Below are 21,774 nucleotides of genomic sequence, written 5' to 3'. Positions count from 1 at the left end.
TCTCAGTGCCCTGAGCCACCCTCACTCGATTCATGCTAAGGAGCGATGCAGGAGTTGTCTGGGTGATTGGCATTCTGTAATTAGTCAGAAGGGTTGCTCTGAGCAATTCAGAGCTTTTCCCCACATGCTGACTGTGTTTTCCTATTCTCATTTTGACCCGAGGGTGAATTTTAGAACTCAAAATGAAGTGGAAATCTCCTGTGAAACATCATAACTCAATACATCTCTGCCTGGCCAGAAAATTCCTGAAAGAACCTTCTGACCTCTGTGCCTGAAGAATGTTGTTTTTCCTAGAGAGAACCAAAAAGAAAATATTTCTTACAGGTTTTTGTGAACATATTATTATCAAGAAAGGGCTTATTCTTTAGAGACACTAATTTCTAAGGCATTCCAGTTCTCTTTTGCAAATGATGTTTTTTCTTGCTTGTATTGAGGACCCAGCATGCCACACCACTGACAGACCATTGCTTTACTCTCAGTAAGTTTGGCAGCTTAAATAATTTACTCTTGGTCTGTTTTCTTCTTCACAGGTTAAATATAAGGAAGGTTATGAGAAGATGAAGGGTAAGCTCATTGGAGTAAAAGCTGTGGAGGAAGATTCGCAGATGGCTCACTCCCTGCAGATGTCAAAGCTGCAGAGTGATCTGGAGTACAAGAAGGCCTTTGAGGGCACCAAGAGTCAGTTCCAGATCCCCATGGATATGGTTAACCTTGTTCATGCCAAAAAGGCTCAGAATCTGGCCACAGATATAGGATACAAGACCTCTCTCCATCAGTACACAGCCCTGCCTACTGACAGGAAAGTGGCATGGGCCAAGTGGGCCTACGGATTGCAAAGTGATGTAAGTCCAGAGCTTCATCTCTCTCAACCCTCTCTCATCCTGCCTATTCTCAGCCCCACTTAGGGCTGGCTTTCTTCAGACATTTATGCTTGTAATGCCATGACACCTTTATGCACCTAATTTTTCAGCTATTAAACAGTGAATATTAACAGTAAATATTAACCACTTATTTCCTCAAGAGGTGTATTTAAGTTATGCAATGTTTCTGAGGAGGGTTATAACTCCATTTATGAGCATGGCTTCTTCAAAGCCTACTTCAAATGCCAATAAAACACTAGGATTCCTATATGATGTACATTTATTTTTGTTTCCTAATGTGCAGGGAGGTTAAATAATGTATGGTGATAAAATTGGTGATAAAATTCCATATGGAGACCACATGTAACCATCAGATGAACTGTCTGATACTGTAAACAGTTAAGTTAAACTTTCCATTCTGAGGTTCTAAGTCAGAACTTTTCAAGGAGACCGAGATAGAAATGTGTACAGGCCTTGTTGAGGTATGGCTGCTGAAACCTTTGTGACATCCTTGAGAAACCTGACTTACATTTGAAATGCAGTACTGTTGGTAGGAAAGATTTTGTGAGGAAAGTGAGAACTGCTCCTGTGCTCTTCTTCCTTAAAGACACATGGAAAAACAAACAATTTCTCTCCAGTAAAACAAAAATATATGCTTTGGGAAATGCTAAGTGTCATTTTCTTTTTATTGCAAGTCACAGATGTTCTTTTAAAGAGCGCTCCATATGCAACAAAACTGAAGTTAGAGTAAAAATTGCAAACAACAGTAAGGTGTTGACCACTTTTAAAAATTACCTTGCAAGGCATATTGCACAAGTGCTGGTGAGTCCTTATGCTTCTATTTCATTCTGTATATTTTTTTGCTTTCCTTGCAACTAGTGCAATAGTGAATAAAACAAAAGCAGGCACTAATTTGACTTCATTGTTGTTCTGGAGATGTCTGAATCCTTTAATGGCATTTTAAGTGTATGAGCACCAACAATAGGACATTTTCTTTTCTTTGTCAGAACCGATACAGAGCAGATCTGAACTGGATGAAAGGAGCTGGATGGATAGCCACTGGGTCATTAAATGTGGAACAGGCTAAGAAGGCAGGAGAACTCATTAGTGAGGTGAGATTTCATGACAGCATGTAACAGAATTTGCTGCATAATGCGTGCAAAATGTCTGTATAAAATTAAAATAATTTCCACTCAAAGGGGAAAGAAAAAGGCATACCACATGAAAGCCCTCAAAACCAGGGATAGGACTGGTAATTAGAGGGAAACCAGATACCAAACACATGCCAGTAGGAGTCCATATAGCCTTTGCAAAAACAAAGTAGGTGACAAATGATATTATGAATAATAATGGCAATCAAACAGTGCTCAATTGCTACCCACTAGCCTACCTTTTTAATGAACCAAAACAGGAGAGATGATGAAAAGATGGAGCCATTGGACCCAGAACCTCCTTTTGTAACAGAAACACATTTCCTTCTTGCTTGTTTTTCATATATATTCATTGAAATTCATATAGATACCTCTGTCTGCAGTTATCTATCAGCTCAAGTAGTTTTCATCCTTATTTCTCCCTATAACCAATATCACTTACAGGAGAAGTCAGACTCTAGAATATTTTTTCCCTGTCCCGTGAGGCCTTCAAATGAAGTTCTGGTGGAAATGGTTAAAAGGTTCATAGTGTTCTGTTTCTGTTATTTCAGAGGTAGTCCTGCTGGCCAAATCTGTTGCTGTAAGAGATTGAATCCTGTGATTTTTCAATAACTATGATGCAGGAATCATGTGTCCATTCAGTCTGTGGTGTCTCAGAAAAATAGTCAACCTTTCACAACTGGCTGATTGCTGACACTATTTTTTTCCCCTCCATGTAATCATCCATTGTGGATGAAGAAGGATGATTTTTTTAGACACAATAAATGAGATCCTCAACTAGTGTCAAGCAAGGTAGCTTTATAAAAGTTGCTACAATAATGCCAGCTGGAATAGTAACTGTGAATTCCAGTTGGGTGTTTCAGTAGTGAAAACTGCTGAGTAGAAATTTGACTCCCAAGGCTGCTCATCTCAACCTTTTTGTGAGTACTAAGTAATGTTAGGTTGCTATGAGCCTTGTCCTTTCATACATATAGTGCCCAGTCCTTCTAATCCTGCTAAAAAACAATTGCCAGGATATAATCGCTAGCAATTTTTTGCAGACATGTTCTGGTCAACTCTGCTTTGTCTCCAAATTTGATTAAGACAAGTCATAAACCACTTTTGTTCCCTATTAAACTCAGTAAGATTGCTCAATTTTAGGATATTACTTTTGGAAACCAAAACATTACTTATAAGTTCATAATACTTTAAAGTGTTTGTGTGTCTTACATTGGTATTTTTAGTCTTTGAAGGGTCAAGATGTTTCTTCAAATAAAGTTCTGTGGGTCACAGCTCAGTTTAAAGAAAATAACAAGCCAGGCATTTGGAAAATTTAGTATGTGCTATTTGGAGAAGTGATAAAGGTATGGATTGATGGATTTAAGACAACTCCTGCAGGAAGGGAAGCTTTTAGTGACCTGGCCAAATGGAAAAACTGCCATTTTTCCACTGAATTTCCTACACCTTAATTATGTATATATAACAAGACCAAGAAGCTCTCAGAAGCTACTATGAGTCCTTAAGAGTGAGCAAAATTAATATAATTTGCTAGAAGATATACCATAACAATTAGGTACTGTCAACCACTGCACAGATTTGCTGCAGGTTTAAGGAGGTAACCTAAACCCTAACCAATAAGTTAAATAGTTGTCATTATTAAAAAACTTCAATTGTCTATCATTTCTTGCTTAAAGGAACTGGAAATTTAAAATACAATTGGTCATACTCTATTTGAAGTAATGTAGAAAAGATTTTAAAATCCTGAGTTCTGGAGTATTTAGGTAAGCAGAACCTGATTTTGAAATATTTTTCTTATATTTAAGGATTAATATTAATTGGCAAAAGGTTATTGTTGAATTGAAACAAATATTAATCTGAAAGTACCTAGGACATAAAGATGAGGAAAGAGGAATAATAATTATGTTCACAAATTCACTCTAATCTCCAGCAACCTATGATTTTTCTCTTTCAAATAGCATGAAAGAGCAGCACAAAATTCACAGCTTTGATCTTTTTCTGCTCAACAGAAGAAGTACCGTCAGCATCCATATGCTTTGAAGTTTACCAGTATTAAAGACACTCCTGAGATGATCCAGGCTAGAATTAGTTATAACCAGGCTGTGGATGTAAGTTATAATGTATATACATTATGATTATAAGAGTGGTATCCTCTTTGAACGACCTGATTGAAGCACTGGCTTTCTCTCTCTTTCTTTCTCTGAGATTATCCTTTGGAACCATGAAACTTCTGTGTTCTGGCGTGGTGCATCCCACAAAGAGCATGTTTCTAACTTGGGCTGGGAAGAGATCCCACAGAAGTGAATGGGATTTTCATACAGAAACCACTTTCTGTCCCACTTATCTTTAGAAGTAAAATTTAGGAGTAAGACTGATCTTTGACCTTTAAAGAATTTTGGCCTTGTGATATTCATTAAGGAAGAACATGTTTGGGGTTCTTTCCCCTTTTCAAACAGATCTTTCAAATTTCAGTTTCTGCATATTCTTTGGAAACAAAACGTAAGGCAGCATGACAAGGAAGGAAAAATAAATTATTTCAAGCTGTCATCCTGCTGAGAGAGAAATCCAGGAGGGGAAACCTTAAAGGGAAGAATTGAGGCTGTTTGGTGTTTAAACATGTTTATTTTTAATAGAAGAGCGATTTAAAAATATTGTAGACTTAACTGGGATAATACAGAAGTGAATAATAAGCAAAAGTCACTCAAAAAAGACAAGTTTCAAACATGAGAGGATGTTTTATTTTGAAAATAGATATTTTTAAAGTGAAGGAGAAGATGAAAGACTTCGTGTAAAACACATGCTATTGTAATACTTTTGGTGTCTGTGCCTTTGGTTTAATTAATAAGATCCAAAAGGCTTACATCTCAGGCAGGATAAATATAAGTAATTTTGTTTCACTGAGCCACAGTCAAAATCAGTCTGGTGCTCTACTTCTTCACACATGGAGTTCTCATTAATTTTCCTCTTATGGAGCTGCAATACAAGTGGGCCCAGCTGCTAAAAAAGTGTCAGACAGGTGAAATGGAGGAGTCCATTCTAATGTGGAGAGTCTTGAACCCTTCTGTAGAAATAATAGCCTGCAAAAGGCAAGTCAGGTGCTCCAGACATGGGTCAGATCTAAGGCCAAGGAAAGAAAAGTGTCTGTCTGTACCCATCTGAAAGTTATGGTGTCAACGAAAGAGGAAAACTGGGCTAGCAAAGAAAAGTAATATGAGAAGGAGAACTCTGCATAGCCATTTCAGGGGAAGTTCCAGTTCCAGTTAATTGCATGGAACTCCTCTTACCTGTCTGCAGACATCTGAAAGTTACCTGGTCCTGGGCCAGCTCTGTGCTCTTCCTCCAAGGGCTGATGTGAGTGGCACACACAGACACCTCTTCTGTGATGGGATCAATCACACTCTGAGGTGTTGCAACTCTTCCCATTGACTATTGAGCACCCCTTTGCAACTAACCCTGGAGATAAATTTGGAGCACAAATAATTACCATCCCATTTATCTGCTAAAATTGAACACCTTTGGAGAGGTGTCTGGGGGTCTTGAACTCCCTGTATTTCTGTGGAATTTCAAAGTGTTAGTGGGCAGAACACCCTTAATCACTGCTGTTTATTTTTCTTCTCCCCACGCACATATGTTAGAAGTTTTATCAAATTAATATTCAAATATCTGAATTTTCATATACATTGATTTACACACTCAAAACTTCAAGGAGCTTCTCTCTAGCATACTCTAGCTGATAAGTGTATCAGATCCCAAAGGCTTTTGAATCCATTTTGACTGATACAATTACCTGTATTTATTAATGCCTCTGCTGCTTTTCTGTAGTTTGCTTTCCATAAACTTAATTGTTAATGTTTTTGTTTGAACTAATGATTGAACATGTAGAGAGTACTTGCTACTGAAATTCATCTCTGTTTGCAGAGGCTGTACAAGGAACATGGAGAGAGTATAAAGCATCAGTATACACCAACAACAGATCTTCCTGAAATCCTGCAGGCCAAATTAAATGCTATGAATATCAGTGAGGTATAAACCTTACCTTTAATAGTTTAAAGGAAAGTGGAAATGTTGATAGTGCTTCACTGTTTGTCCTAAATAGGAAATTATACTAAATTTCTTTCATTTCCCCCATATATGATCATTTTATGGTCTAAATATTTCTGAAGTAATGTGGGGAAATCAAACTTCTTATCCAACTTCACCTACATTAGAAAGATTAAGAATGATCAAATAAATGGTCATTTCTAATGGACGTTTGGCAATAATTTCTGTTGTGCATTAATAGTTTCATTTGTGTTTGCCCTCTGCATTAGAATAGAATGAAACTCATCTGGTAACATTTCTAAGGTTTCAATAATGCTGCAATGTCAACCCTATGAACAGCAACTCTTTATTTCTGTTCCATGTTTCCTAGACTCGTTACAAGGAGTCCTGGAGAAGGATGAGAGATGGTGGCTATCAGCTGAAACTGGATGCCATCCCCTTCCAGGCAGCAAAGGCTTCGGGTGAAATCATAAGTGATGTACGTGAACCTACTGCTGATGCTGTCCAGTAGGGCATGTCAGTCACTCCAGACTGCATCTGCCCTGCTGAGGGACTTCTCATGGAAACAGCATGTCCAGCCAGCTCTGCATCTGGGAGACATCTGGCCTCAGACTAGTTAGTGATGCTTTTGGAAGTGCAGCCACAGTGAGGTGTTGTTGGTAAATAAGCAAAGGCAGGTCTGTGTGAGCAGTTTACCTGATGCAGTGATGCACAGTCACAGGGATTGCAGTTGGGTGAGGTCTTCCTAGAACCCTCTAAATCTTCATTCAGATTTATTATCATACTGAATATTATCAGAATTGACTGTCCTATGAAAGCCCTTTTATTCAGGTATTAACAGCTGGACTAATACTTCTCTTTCCTCCTACCCACATTTCTCTTCCTACTTCCTTTTTAGCACAAATATAAGGAGGCCTTTCAGAAAATGAAAGGGCAGATGGCTGGCTCATGTGGCCTGTATGGTGACATTCGTATGGCTCATTCAGTCCGTGCAACATCTCTGCAGAGTGATGTAAGTTCAAGGAAGAGGATGGGGGCATTCTTGAATTGGTTTCCTAACTGGGAGTAGTTCCTCAAGGAAGATGCACTTAGCTGTAGACTAGTTGTAGAATAGCCTACTTATTTAAAACTTAGGGCTTTCTGTCCCACTGTCCAGATATATTAATATAATTGTGATATTCTTGCCATTTTTCTACATTATTTACAGTAACATTATTTGGCAGTAAAAGAAGCCTGTGTTCTAGCACACTCCTCTGCTTCATAACACTGCTGCCTATCACAGAACATTTTACTCTGTGAAAGCATCACTCAGAGGCAGCTCTAATTGAAAATTAGCACTGGTCTTTGTACAGAAGTAAATGAAATTAGTCATTCAGTGTTGATTTTCAATTTGTTGTTTTTCTGAAAGACCAAAGGCTGAATGAGTTTATGGAGTTTCAAGTTGGACTTTTTTGGTAGGGGAATGGTTCCCACCTGGTCTTGACATGTGCGAAGAATGACATCATTTGTTGTTTGCTAGAGGAATTGTAACTCTTCAGTGCATTTTGAAGACTGGCTTGATCCAGAAAGCAGTGAAATATATGGGAGTGTGTTCATGGTTCTCAGAAATGCTGGTCTTTTACTGATGGCAGGCTTAGACAAACAGCTAGTAGAAAGTGTTTGAAGAATTCATCCATCTGTCAGGTTACTCTAAGTTGTTTGATGACCCCAATAATTCTGGATGTTCATTATCCTGATGAACAGCCTGAACATCTCAAATTTGCATAATCTGATTGGGAAATGTCATGTGAAAAAAGTTCTTTGAAGATTTCTGTACCTTTCTTCTCTTGGACAGAGACAAGAAGTGAAAAAAACCAACCCAGCACTAAATATTAGTCTAGAATTATGAAACTAAACTGACCAAATCAACAAATATTTTGATCTGAGGGTTTTTTTTCTAATTCCAATATAAATAAGGCTGCTTGCATGTTTTACTCAGGCAGTAGCTGCCTCTTTTTGTGGCACTTTTAAAAAATGCACTAAATTTGGACTTCTCTTGCCAGTTTGCTTAATTTTATAGATTCAATGTATCAAGTTTTAACAAATAAATAATCTCAGTTTAATATAATATAGATGGCTACTTTTCGATTAAGTATAGGCTGCCACATATTCTAATTATAATTATTGATCTTTCACAGTATGGTTAAACAAGTTAGGAACTTGTTTTAAAAAAGAATAATTTATACTGCAAAATGGAAGAAATACGGGGAACGTCTCTTCTGATCAAAACCTGAATTTTAATTACTTTGCTGTGATATCTATGTGATCTGTTTCTCGCTTGATAGGTGAAATATAAGCAAGGTTTTGAGGAGACGAAGTCTCACTTCCACCTGCCTCTGGATATGATGCCCTTGGTGCATGCCAGGAGGGCCCAGTCGCTGGTCAGTGAGCAGGAGTACAGGCAGCTGCTCCACCAGTACACGGCTCTGGCCGACGACGTGAGGCTGCGCTGCGCCCAGAACGCCTCCAGACTGCAGAGTGAGGTGACTGCCGCGTGTCACAGCGATGTTTCCTGCTGGTTCTGGGGCAAAACAGTTCTGCTCCAGCTCGTGACAGCTGGCAGCAAGGGTTTGGGCAGAGCTGAGGGATAAACAATGGCTGTTCCCCCTCGATTATGTGGAGGAACGAGATGTTTGTCTTACTGCACAGTGGAACAATGTGGAGTAGAGATACTACTAGAGTATCTAGTGGAAACTAGAGAATAAAGTCTAGTAGAAACTAGAGAAACTAGAGATAAAGTCTGGTAGTCTTTGATGATTGGGTGGAGAAGGGTTTGCAAGTGAGGATGATTGGACAGTTGGTAAAACTACCCTTTTTAAGGTCTTTCTAACAATGCAAACCCTTTTACCAACTGGTATTTACAACTTGATTTGGATCTGGGTGAAATTTCATGTGTACTTTAACAAGAAGGATTGGATTTGTAAGACACTTATCAGCTCTGGCCCAAGGCACATCCATTATAATTCTAAGGATGAGCTTAACTCCCTACATAGTCTTGAGTAAAATTAACTAAATAATGCCTTATAAATCTATAGACAGAGTCTTGAGCAAAGGGCTTTTCATAGATCACATTGCCCCTGCAGACCTCAGGAGGGGCTGTATCTTAAAAACCTACCTGGCCACAAAATGTTGCTATGTATCACCTTAATGTATCAGCAAACAGACTTAGAGATGACAGGATGTGTCCAAACAAGTGTAATCCTAATATGGGTTAAACACACATAATCAGAGATTCTGAGGCAGGTTTCCATACATCCTACTCCTCATCCTTCTCATTATGAAATGAAATAATATTGTTGTAATGTATTTATCAGGAACCTATTGGTAACTTTTGAAAAATTAATATTTACAGGGAGTCACTGCTAGATTTGGGGGTCTGAAAATATTTTAATAATGTGTATGCAGTGGTTCAGCGCTATTTTTCCTTAGTGTTCCTTGCTTATATTATGACAATTCAGAACTGTTAAAATCAAGGCTAGTTTGTCTGCAGTTTCTCTTACTTAAAAGAGAAAGAAAAAAACATATTTTCTTATGTTTTTATAAACTGGTCTTATTTTATGTATATTTACAAATCGATAATATCTACCTGTGATTTATGTATTATATAGGAAGAAAATTCATGTACCTAGAAAATGATTTTTCAAGGTTACAAATTGAAGACAGAAGTTCAAGTAGCATTTGGTGTTCATGAGGTTCAGTAGTCCCCAGAATCCTACATCTGTGCTGTAGATCTGCCAGGGCTGTATTCACACAGGCACATTCATAAACACAAGATCTTAGGGCAATGTGCACAAACTCTCTGTGGTAGATACTAATTTTAATGGAGTTATTGCATATTTTTGGGTGAATAAATATAGGGCATCTCAAATGCAAACTCATAATTACTTCTGCTTGGTTTTCCTTAGAATTTATATCGCTCTGACATGAACTTTATGCGAGGCATTGGATGTATTACCCCAGGGGCCCTGGAGATTGAAGGGAAGAAGAAAGCTTCTGAACTCATCAGCGAGGTAACAAAAGAGGGGTTTGATTTTCCACTACGAACAAGAGTTTGCCAGATGTCTTTCTATTAGACTGGGCTGGCAAAGTGACTCACTGGATAATGCCAGACTCCCTCCCACTGCGTTTGATCATTCCACTTGTGTCCTAACTGTAGATGGGTGAACCTGATGGAGTTCCAGGCTTTGCAAACTTTGCTAACTTATTTTGCAAATCTTTTCTCCTGTGTTTCAGACCCAGGAGATATGGGTTATGTTATTTATTTAGGAATTTAAATGGGCTTTTTCAACTAAAAGTAAAGCTGTGCCTATCTGTAATAAATACCTTGTATTATTTCTCCAAAATTAGAATGAGCTGTGCAGTGCCCAGAATATTACAGGGTCCTCATCTCTACACCTGTTTTACAGTCAGTCTTCTTTTTCACCTGCTGCTTTTGTGTGCTATTGTTTTTCTTCCTTTGTAACTGGACTTTTATTTCATCTGTCATGTTCTCTTCATACAGTCTCTCATAGTTTCAAATCCTGCATCTTTTGCCTGTATTCACATAGATGTGAAATGAGGAAAAGTAGGTGTTGTGTACTAAGGAACAACTACCTCCATGCAGTGATCTTGCAGTTGTTTTGTTCACAATTCTGGCATTGGACCACAGGCCTGGTGGAACCTTTTTTTCTCACAAAAAAATCCAGTGGGTTTGTGCATCTTCTTCTCTCTCTGGACTGGATTGCCTTTGCTTTAATTCCACTACCCTGGGTTAATGACACCAAGGGATGAAATAATCTTGTTACTGTTTTCAGCATATTCAGCACGGCAGCACTTTTCTTTCATGTCTTATTCCTTATTTGCTTTTCATTTTCCCTGTGAAACTTGAATGCACCTAACTCAGAATAGCAAAAGGTGAATTAGTCTAAGGATCAATAGACAAACTAGTTTTAAGCACAAGAAGCAGTGGAATTCCACTAGAATTGGAAAAAATCCCTTATCTGACAAGGCAATTTACTTATTCTGCTCATTTTTCTTTGTGTGTGAACTCAGAGTAAATATCGTCAGCAGCCACATTCCTTCAAGTACACATCGGTGACAGACTCTCCTGGCCTCCTTCATGCAAAATTCAGCAATATGATTGCTAATGAGGTAGGCTCTCCTAACGTGAATCAGAAAATATGCTTTTCAAAATGCAGCAAGCTGGGGATGGAGAACTGGGAAAGAGACAACCCTGTTCTGAAAGCAAAATGCATCAAAAAATGGCAGCATCACTGATTTGTGCTTTTTCACAGTTAGATCACTTTTTTTTTTTTCCCAAGCATTTAATACCATTTTCAATTCAATCTCTTTCAAAAAGCTCACATAGTATCCAAACAACAGAGTTCCATTATCAAGTTTTTTGCATGAAACAGAGACTCAAAAATCAGAACTGTGGGGTGTTCTAGAGGGAGCTCATTGCATAATATGATCCACCTTTGAGGGCTTCTCAAAGAGCCTTTTCTTTTTTAGAGAAGAATCACTGTTCTAAATTCTGAAAAAAAAAAACCCAAAACCTATAGAAAAATTATCAAAATCATATATAATAACTTGAGGAAAAAAATTCAAGCTAGAAAATACGCCCAGTCTACCAGAAATACTTGCCTTTTTATTTCACACACATTCATGATGCCCTTGGCATCCTTTGGTCTACTTTTGCCTTGCTGGGAATATAACAATGCAAGGCTGAGAATGTAGTGGTTTGACATCATCATATATTTGTAAAAGTTAGTATAAATGTCCTTAATGCCCAGCAAAAGCCCCACATCTTTATGCCCAGAAAAAGAAATAATCTTTGCAATTTCAATGAAATCCTCAGCTATTTTCAATGATGGCTGACCACAGTTGTCACAATCATTAACAACTTAAGTACTGCTGTTGTGTTATTGAAACAAGAGAGAAAATTAATTTCAGTTGTCTCTTTGATCTCTTTGCTAGCGCCTGTATAAAGCAGCAGGAGAGGACAGTCAGCATCACTACACACCAACACTGGGTCTGCCAGAGTTTACACGGGCTAGAATAAATGCAGCCAACCTCAGTGATGTAAGAATTTGTTCTGTATTTCTTACAACTTATTTCAGATGCTGGATGAATTGTGCAGTGGCAAGGAAGATGAATAAGTAGAGGAAATTTGAGGTCTATTCTATTTATGCTTTCCTTGATTTGATTATAATCAAATTAAATCTTCATTAGCATATATACGGTTGTGAGTAAATTAAATCTACATAAAGAACGAGACATGTTTTGTCTGAGTTAGTAGGATTTCCCAAAGATAATTTAAAAAAAAATCCTTTGATTATAAAGAATGAGACTGTAACACAGAATAACAAATGAAAGATAGTTCCTTTGTTTGTTCCTTTGTGCATTTAAAAGTAAAGCAGCAGTCTACATGTGCCTTTCCTACTTTAGGCAAAATACAGAGAATCTTGGCATAATCTACGTGCTCAAGGCTACAAGCTGACAATGGAAGCACTCCCGTTCCAGACTGCCAGGGCCTCCAGAGAAATTGCCAGTGATGTGAGTTGAATGATTCAACCTCCCTTCTTGCCTAATTTCTGTTAACTTCATGTAAAACAATGTCTAAAGCAGATTTTACTGAATTAAAGCAACTTCATAACCATGTGAGACAAGTGTGAGACAGAATATATTACTTATGAATAAGATTCTTTGTGTGAATTAGGAAAAAAAAGAAGAGGAAGAATTGCTGTTAATCGGGAACCAAGCCAGGTTAAACATCTTCCAGTGGGAAATAGCAAATGAATTAAAGTATTTGCAAACAGAAAGAAAAGGGATTCTGCTCTTTTTCAGGCTGCTGGCTCCTCATATCATAAAGTGCCCACTAACTCTGTGCACTCTGTTTTGAGCTGACTTTTGGAACTGTTTAGTATTTCCAAATTGAAATGAAGTCAGAAAAAGCTGAGGGTTCTTTGAATCTCCAAAAATCAGGAGTTCCCAGTCTGGTTAAGAAGTAAAAATCAGTGCAAATTCCTGTAAATATGTATCCCCTTAACTTCTAAAATAAAAGAAACAAGTCATCTTATCCTTATAAATATCCTATAATTTGGATTGTTGTATGCAAAACACAGACACGGTGGTACCCATTTCTCAGAAAGTCTAAGTTCATCCCTCTTTCACAAGATATTTAATAAATTCTAGGAAGATGGAAAAAGTCTTCATTTTATGTAGTACTTAGTTGCATACTTTATCTCTTACGTGATAAAATATGAATATATTTCACACCTGTTTCTTTAATGAAGCAACCATTTCTAGTTGTAATTTATAATATGTACTTAACCATATTTTGCAGAGTGCTTTTGGTTACAGCTTCAGATCTGCTCTAGAGGGTACAAGTCTGTAATAGAATTACATCCACTTACAACAGATCTGAATTTGGCCCTTCATCTTGGAAGCACTTTATAAACATTAGATGCTGTAATTTAATCCCCACAACTCTCTTGTGTGGTAGATAAGTGTTATTATCCCATTTCAACTACATTATGAACTCTTCAGGGCCCAGGCCTTCCCTTTAAAGTTCTAAGCACCCTGTTGATGCTGTATAAATAAGCATTATCATCATCATCACTATTTCACAGAGAGGATAAATGCAAGATCACAGGGAGAGTCATAGTCCCAGCTAAAATGAGAATGAGGGGTTGCTGGTTCTTATTCTTTCCAGGAAAACTGAATTTACTCTTTAAAGTAGCCGGGTGGCATTTGCAAATCTGAAGGCTACAGAGTGCATGGTGTTTTGCTTTTGTATAGATTTCTTTTTCTTCTGTCTTTTGTTTGTTTCTCTCACATTCTCATTCCCTATTCTGATGGGAATAGAATTCTTAGAGAGACAATAAAAGTACATGATTTGAGGTTAAACATGATCAATGTTTTGGGCATATTCAGAAAATACAATGAGATGCACTTAACTTTAATGTTGCAGCTCCTGTGGTATTTAAATTTGAGAGCAATGAGATATTCAAACAATTGCTTTCTACTGCTACATACCTTGAGGTGGTTTTACAGAAAACATAGATGTTTTAGTAATTTATCTTAAGTTAGTTATCTGTAATAGCTGGTCTAAGTTTGGCACATATTCTCTTTTACCCTTTTTCTAAATTTTTTAGTACCAATATAAACACAATTTTGTGATGGAGAGAGGAAAATGCATTGGTGCCAGAAGCGTTCTGGATGATGCCAGGTTGCTGCACTGCTTGCACGCTGCCAAATTACAGAGTGAACAAGAGTATAAGAAGGGATCCCAGGATGTGTGGTCTCAGTTTCATCTGCCCATGGACATGGTCAATCTTGTCCATGCCAGGAAAGCCCAGGCCTTAGCAAGTGATCAAGACTACAGAAAGAGACTCCATGAATTTACAGCGCTTCCTGAAGACATGAAGATGAAGTGGGCCAAAAGAGCCCACATGCTACAGAGTGAGGTAAAATCTTTCTTTTGGACCCTACCAGCCTCAGTAGGTAGGATGTGCCAGTAGCTCAGGCTGTTCCTGAGCCTGCCTAGAGAGGGACAGGATAGGATGAGGGACAGGATAGGATGTGAGGGAGAACCTCAGCACTTGGCTCCCGATTTTAGAACCCCAAATCAGGAGTCCGGGCAAATGGTGATGATGGTTTTGCCTGATAGCCTCGCTGCCTAGTAGAGTAGTGTACAGCACACATGAGTTAGTTGATTGTCATGTCCTTTGTACGCACAGGGGAGACCAGAAGTGAAAGCTGGATGATCGAATTAAAGTCACACAGTGAGACACCATGACTCTGAAGTGAAGTCAGGATTGTTGGGATTGTGGGCACTTTGCTGACTTTCACTTTTTATTGGGTCTGCCTGATTTTCTTTAATAGATTAGAAGCTAAAAGCAAGACTTTAATGTGAGTAAAGAAAGAGTAATGTGTCCTCCTAGAAATGGGGTTAACGAGGAACCATGAACCAGATAAAATAATTAGTATTCCTGACTTGTACTCACCTCATAAAATTATTTCAAAAGAGGTTCTTTTACGCCCAGTACAAACAGGTTATTACTTTCTGCTTTGAGTCATACTAATTCACTCGTGGGGCCTTCTCTTGTAACTTGCATATGATACATTATTTAATTCCTGGTGGAACGAACAAATGCAAACAGTTTGGCTTTACAATCTGATATGTGCATGGCAAATGAAAAACCTCAAAATGTGAATATGAACCAGGGAGTTTTTTAAAAAACCTTAATAGCTGTGGATACAAAACTGATAGTTAACGATTTTCATTTTTAACAGCATCGCTATAAATCAGACCTGAACTTCATGAAAGGAGTTGGTTGGATGGCTCTGAGATCTCCGCAGATAGAAAGTGTAAAGAAGGCTGGAGAGCTCATCAGTGAGGTAACTGATAAATCTTTCATGGGATAGCAAGTCTGTAGGAATTGTTTACCATCAAGGCTCCTCGTTACATGACACTTACGAATGTAGCTTATCATTTCCTTTTGATGTGGGAGCCTGTTTATACAAGGTGTAAGTTACCAAGAAGCAGTATGGGAGACGCAAGTCCACTGTGTGACACCTGCTGAATATTTTCCATTCCAAATGAAACACAAGAGTATAGGCAAAACATGTAGGAATAAATAAATGCAGGAAACTCCATTATGAAATTCTAAGCAGGTGGTTATGGAAGTTGTGTAGAAAGATGCAGCACTGACAACCACAATGAAGGGGCATTTGCCTGCTCAGTATCATGCATTAATGGAGAAAAATTATGAGCTGTCAAAAGCATAGTGTTCAAAAGCTTTTTGCATGTCAATTTTAGTGGGAAGTCTTTTGTGCACGTGCACACATAGACACACTCACAAAAAAGTCCTGTGCCTGATACAAAGGCATCCCCAGTCCCTAGCTGAAAGAGCAACTGAGACTAAAGCAGAACATTGGCTTCAGGAAAGTGTCTTTTATGTTTTACCCCAGTTAACACACTCCTGGAATTGTCATATGTCATTAACAGAAACCTCTCCTGTTTTTTTTCCTTTGTTTGTTTTTGTTGTCTCCTGCCCCTCTCAGATAAAGTACCGTCAGAAGCCAGAAAGTCTGAAGTTCACTGCTGTGGCTGACTCTCCGAGTTTGATTCATGCCAAAAACAGCTACCTCCAGTGCAATGACGTAGGTTTCATTCTAATCTATAAGTGACCTTAATTTTGCTGTACCATAATGCATAAAAGAATTGATCTTGACATTGCTTCCAGTATCACCTGCATTCAATGACTTTTGGCCCCACAGAGGCTGTACAAGGCTGGAGGTTCTGAAGACAGGCACAGGTACACCCTGCCTCCCGATCACCCGGATTTCATCCGAGCCCGCCAGAATGCACTCTACATCAGTGATGTAAGCGAACCTTCTCCTCTGGGGAGCTGGCTTGGTAAACTTGTTTAGGAATAAAAACTTTCATGTATGTAGAAGCCAAGTTCTCTGAGCCTGTCCAGAACTAAAAGAAGCCAGAGACATGAACAGCCTTGTTGCTAGGTTTGGGCTGGGGGAGTCGGGTAAAGTCTGCTAATTTTTCTTTGAGCATTCATTTAATTTTCTAGGGCAGTAAACTGTTATTAAGGATTTCAAACCTTCATTATAGATATGATTAGTTACAAATTAAAATCTTTTCTGTTTTGTTTGGGTGAGGGAGGAGGGAGAATCCTCTTTCCTAGACTATGTATTCTACCTTTCTGAAGCTGCAACACTGTGTTGAAATGATCCCTTAGGCGTAGTTGTCATCAATCTGGATGTAACTGAATCAGTGAGTGGAATTAGTTTAAAGAGAATTTGTTTCCACATTATCTCATACAGGGGAACTCAGTCTACTCCTAATGTCCTGTTCCCTGACTAAATAGCTGTTGCCTTTACCTGTAGGGTCAGAATAAGCTTAGTTTGCTAGGAGCTTTGAGATAGGTGAAAGAAACAAGTAGAAATTACATTTTGAAGCAATAGAGGAAAATGTAAAAAGTCATAATATGTGCGAGGATTACACACAAATGAAAGGTCATACCTGTCAGCAGGGTGTACAGTGATGCTTATATTGCTTCTGCCCTGGCTGTCTTGCAAGATTTCTGGCATCTTAATTTACTTTCAAATTTATTACCACCTAGCAGTACAGCCACCAGTGAAACAGAAGATTGTCTTAAAATGTGGAGTGGATTTTGTGCTCCTTTTTCCTATGGTCACAAACCCCAGGAGGGGTGAATCAAAGACTTACAGAAAGCAAATGAATAAAATCAGAAGGGGACAGCTGAAAGTGTCAGCTAAGATACCATGGCTGTGTAGTAGGTCCTGCAGACTTGAAGCTATTTTAAGAAAGCTACTAATGGAAGAAGAATCAAATCTAGAGCAACTTCTCTTCAGGATGTAAATGTGATTCACAACCTCAAAGTCACATTAGAGCCAGCTGTTATTCCACATGAGTTAATGAAGCCACATGTGGCTGGGGATAGAGATGAGGATCATTTGAAAAGCTTGAAATAACTGGTATTGAAATTAGGATGCCAGGAAACCCAAGACACTGTGAGTGGATGCATCAAAAGAGAGAATAAGGGCAATATCAATGCAATATTGATGTGACTGATGCATCACAGTTTCTAATAGAAATTAAATCACATCAAAAACAACCGCATTCAAGTACAAAAGGAAACCCTGGTGGCACTTTTCAGATGAGGCATTTTATCATTATGGTGAATAGAAAAGAAGTTGAAGTGCTATAGAACTGGATCAAAACCTTGGAGATAGTACTGATGACTCTTGATACAAATAAGCCCAGTAGGATAAAACATTTATTATTGCAGTTATGGGACTGCATTTAAGAAACTGCAGGGGGAAATGACTTTTTTGTTCTTTTCTTTTCAACACAGAAATTGTATAAAACATCTTGGGAACAGACAAGGGCATCTGGCTATGATTTTAGGATTGACGCCATCCCATTCCAGACAGCAAAGGCTTCAAGAGAGATTGCTAGTGATGTAAGAATTGTTCTGTTTCAAACACTTCCCAACCCACTTCCCAAGCCACCCCATCCTGCAAAAATGCGTGAAGTCTGACATAAGTGAACATTATTCTGATATGGGAAATTGGTGATCCAATGAAACAAAGTGCTGGTTAAGTGCAAATATTTCCAACTAAAGTGTACCATTAATAATGTCCAATACCAGGCTGTTCTTATGTGCCAAGAGCTTTTCTTGGGAAGAAGACATATTATGATTTAATCAAATAATATAGGTACTAGGCTATGAATAGTTAAAACATGGTCTAGGATAAAGTGGGTTATCTTTGAACACAGAAGACCACAGCTGGCAAGAAAGCTAAAGATGGAGGAGCTTCATTGGTTGAGCTCTGTATTGTGTGTACCCAAGAGTACAACAGTAGGAGGATCTCTGATTACTTTTGAGAGATGAGCATTTTGGGCCCCCTAAGTCTTTCCACTCCTTTAAAAATGAGCACAAAAGTAATTCTTCTAAAGTGTCTTGTTAGATTAGGAGATGTGGTTTGATATCAAACAAACCCTCAGTCTTTGTGCACTACAGGAAACATGATTGATAGCCAGAGGAGGAGAAGTTATTTCATAACAGAATTTGAAGGTAATTTGAATGTGAAAATGAGATTTTCCTCTGTACTTCCTGCAGTACAAATACAGAGAAGCCTTCCTGAGAGACAGAGGCCAGCAGATTGGATTCCTCAGTGCAAATGACGATCCCAAAATCAGACATGTCCTCAGAGTGGGGAAACTCCAGAGCGACCTCCAGTACAGGAATGATTGTGCCCTAAACATGGCACAGTTCCAGAGTCACCTCAACCAGCCAGGATTCCTCCATGCCAAGAGAAGCCAGCAGCTTGCAAGCAATGTTAACTACAGGCAGCCCTTGCACCAATACACTTGTGACCCTGAGCAGCTAAATGTGAAACACGCAAAGCAGGCCTACAAGCTGCAGAGTGATGTAAGTGTGGCTGAGTGACATGGTCCTTCCCTGGGCTGGGGGCTGTCTGTGCAATCTCCTTTGCAAACCTTACCTGCCAACAAGATCACCTTGAAAGAACCACAGTCCGCTTGCTAAAAATGAATAATTTCTTTATTTTTGACTCTGCTGCTCCTTTATATGCTCTCTGTTGAATACTCAGGGCATGTGATTTGGTTAGAGCTCAACAAAATAATACATCCTGGTGCATGTTTCATTCTCTCAGATAAAATACAAGTCTGACTTGAACTGGCTCAGGGGCATTGGCTGGACTCCCCCAGGCTCTCACAAAGTTGAAATGGCAAGAAGAGCTGCTGAGCTGGCATACCTTCGGGAAATGGGATTGGTGCAGCCTTCTACTCAGTACAGACCTGGAGCTGTAAGTAGAGCAAACCATCTTGTCACAAGTCCCAGCAGCTCTGCTCCTTACGTGCACACATCCTGTCTAATACTTTTGAATGCTCCCTGGAGTCTACAGTTTTCCCTATTGTCTGAACAGGATATGTACACTTTCCTTATGAAGCTTTGTGCCTTAGTGTACATCTTAATTTGAAGGAACCATTGAAGGGAATTCAGCAGTGTCATGTCAGGATGTGTTTTCCCCAACATGTGGATGATGTCAGATCTCCAAGTGTCCTAGTACCTCTGAGGAAAGCAGAAGCAGAGGTAGAAGGGACTCCCATTCTCTTTTCCTAATTTCATCAGGAGCCACGTGTTGCCATGTAATTCAGTGTTGCCATGTAATCTCCACTGGCAGCTGTATTGACAGGCTGAGTGTAGGCTCCTGACAGATAATATGTGCTGTGGGAGGCTTTGTGCAAAGGGGCAATGCTCCAGCCTCCTCTGCCTCTGTGCTGCTCAAGGTTAAAGATATTACAAACAGGGATCTTCCAAGCTTGCCTTCTGTCACAGGGATGACTTGTGCAGTGTCCCAGCACAAGAGAGCAGAAATCCATACGGGAATCTCGTAGCCCTTACAGTTAGGAACCATTCAGCTACAAGAAAAGAGAAGCACTGCACTTCAAATACTTTGATCATTTAATTGTTAACTTTGGTAAGAAGTCAAACAATAATCCAGACCAAGAGAAACAGTACATATCCATGATTTACATTCCTTACTTTCCATCTGAAAAATTACTCAGGAAATAAGTGAAAACTATGGTTGAGTAATGGAGGCAGTGGGAGCTGCTGTTACTGATAGTAGTAGCAGTATCTTCGTAAGTCAAAGGTATGATAATGACCTGATGGTCCCAGGGAAACCTACAGATGTGCAGTCCATGTGGAACTCAGGTGTTAGCTGGTTTGCTTCTTATTTCAAATTAGAAACTAGGACTTGTGCACATTTTGTCCTTTGGTATATGAGGTATCTGACTTACATGAACAGGTCCATTTTTTGCACTTCTCCACAGCAGAAATTCGCGCTCTGCAGAACAGTGATTTAGATTTTCCTCATTTTTTTGCCAGTTGTGTAATTTTGAATATGAAAATACTGTCATAGAATAATAGTTTAAGCCCTCCCCTATCCACTGGCTGGTTTCACAATTTTTTGGGTTGTGATTTTACAGGACCAGTTGGGGACAGAAGGATCCCAGCAAGTTGGAGTCAATCCTGATGCTTCAGAAATTCTGCAAGTCAAGAGAAGGCAAATGCAGCTTTATCAGAAGTAAACAGAAACATGACATAACATAAATAGATTTTCATCTTGTCCTGCAAATCCTGTAGCTTTTTCAGGTTTATGTGAAACACAATAGATGGCATTTAAGAAATTTGTTTTAAGAGGTAACCAAAACATTGCAATTTATAACTGATATTTTTATTTTTGTGTGGATACTCTGTGATTTATCACTGAATGTATTCCAGATTCTGCTATTTATTTAAAGCTGTAAATGAAAATTAGTACTAGATGACTGGCAGGCTCAGCTTTGTATCATGGATGGTAGAATATGAAATAATTTATAATGAATAAATCAGGTGACTCTTATTCCATATTTGTAATTTTTGGAGATTTTTATGTTCCTGGAATATTGGCACCATTGACTAAGAGAGTAGAAAAGCAAATTCAGGTGGTTTAAGAGATGAATGAGTCAAAGGCCAGTGGGAGAAAAGTTATCAAGTCAGTGATAATTGAGGCAGGTCTTCTAGCAGGCTCAGGGAATCTGTTCTGGACTATCAGGATGTATCCAGGTCACAATCAGTTCTTCAGGTTTTTTTCAAATCTTCCCAAGTAAAAAGTCAGAATTACTCTTTGCAGCTATTGACAGATTAGTAGCTGCTTAGAGAAGGTTGTAAACCCTGGAATTCAAGTGAGAGTGAGTCACTATTTTAAGACATTGACTCTTCACAAACATGTCTATTCTTTATATCCTCATTTAATACCAATCCCTTGTTTTTCAAATTTCTGTGCAGAATCATTGGGCAAAAGTTACACAATTTGACAGGTACGTCTTATGAGAACTCTCAAATTATCCAATGGCTTTAGACAGATTTTTTGTAATAGCATTTAGTACTACTAGCTCTCACTGGTTAAGTACATATAAACCATTGTAGATCTGGAGCATAGCATATAATTATTCTCTAGTCAGGAATAAAGTGGATAATTCTAGTACTGAAGGTTTGTTTGTTTTTTTCAATCTGAAATGCATCACTAATAAAATTTGTAGTTATTTACCCACAAAATGCTTTTAAAAATAATAGTCCTGACTGATCCTT

The 21,774-nt window shown here is 38.6% G+C and overlaps 1 protein-coding gene across 1 annotated transcript in view; it reads left to right on the top strand.

Moving 5' to 3' along the window:
- NRAP (nebulin related anchoring protein) overlaps positions 1–21,519 on the top strand; it is a 47,675-nt gene extending 26,156 nt beyond the window's left edge. The window contains exons 24-42 of the mRNA XM_071446021.1: positions 531–842; positions 1,868–1,972; positions 4,018–4,116; positions 5,927–6,031; positions 6,420–6,527; positions 6,948–7,061; positions 8,374–8,571; positions 9,994–10,098; positions 11,120–11,218; positions 12,044–12,148; positions 12,515–12,622; positions 14,224–14,535; positions 15,365–15,469; positions 16,136–16,234; positions 16,352–16,456; positions 17,968–18,075; positions 18,736–19,047; positions 19,292–19,444; positions 20,631–21,519. Coding sequence (XP_071302122.1) covers positions 531–842; positions 1,868–1,972; positions 4,018–4,116; positions 5,927–6,031; positions 6,420–6,527; positions 6,948–7,061; positions 8,374–8,571; positions 9,994–10,098; positions 11,120–11,218; positions 12,044–12,148; positions 12,515–12,622; positions 14,224–14,535; positions 15,365–15,469; positions 16,136–16,234; positions 16,352–16,456; positions 17,968–18,075; positions 18,736–19,047; positions 19,292–19,444; positions 20,631–20,732 — 2,754 coding nt within the window. The 3' untranslated portion in view covers positions 20,733–21,519. The remainder of the gene's footprint in view (positions 1–530; positions 843–1,867; positions 1,973–4,017; positions 4,117–5,926; positions 6,032–6,419; positions 6,528–6,947; positions 7,062–8,373; positions 8,572–9,993; positions 10,099–11,119; positions 11,219–12,043; positions 12,149–12,514; positions 12,623–14,223; positions 14,536–15,364; positions 15,470–16,135; positions 16,235–16,351; positions 16,457–17,967; positions 18,076–18,735; positions 19,048–19,291; positions 19,445–20,630) is intronic.
- Positions 21,520–21,774: the final 255 nt, after the last annotated feature.

The sequence above is a fragment of the Agelaius tricolor genome, unplaced genomic scaffold (assembly GCF_023055355.1).
Source record: "Agelaius tricolor isolate 1412-34295 unplaced genomic scaffold, bAgeTri1.0.p SCAF_22, whole genome shotgun sequence".
Taxonomy (NCBI): Eukaryota; Metazoa; Chordata; class Aves; order Passeriformes; family Icteridae; genus Agelaius; species Agelaius tricolor.
This window is presented reverse-complemented; position numbering and strand designations above follow the sequence as displayed.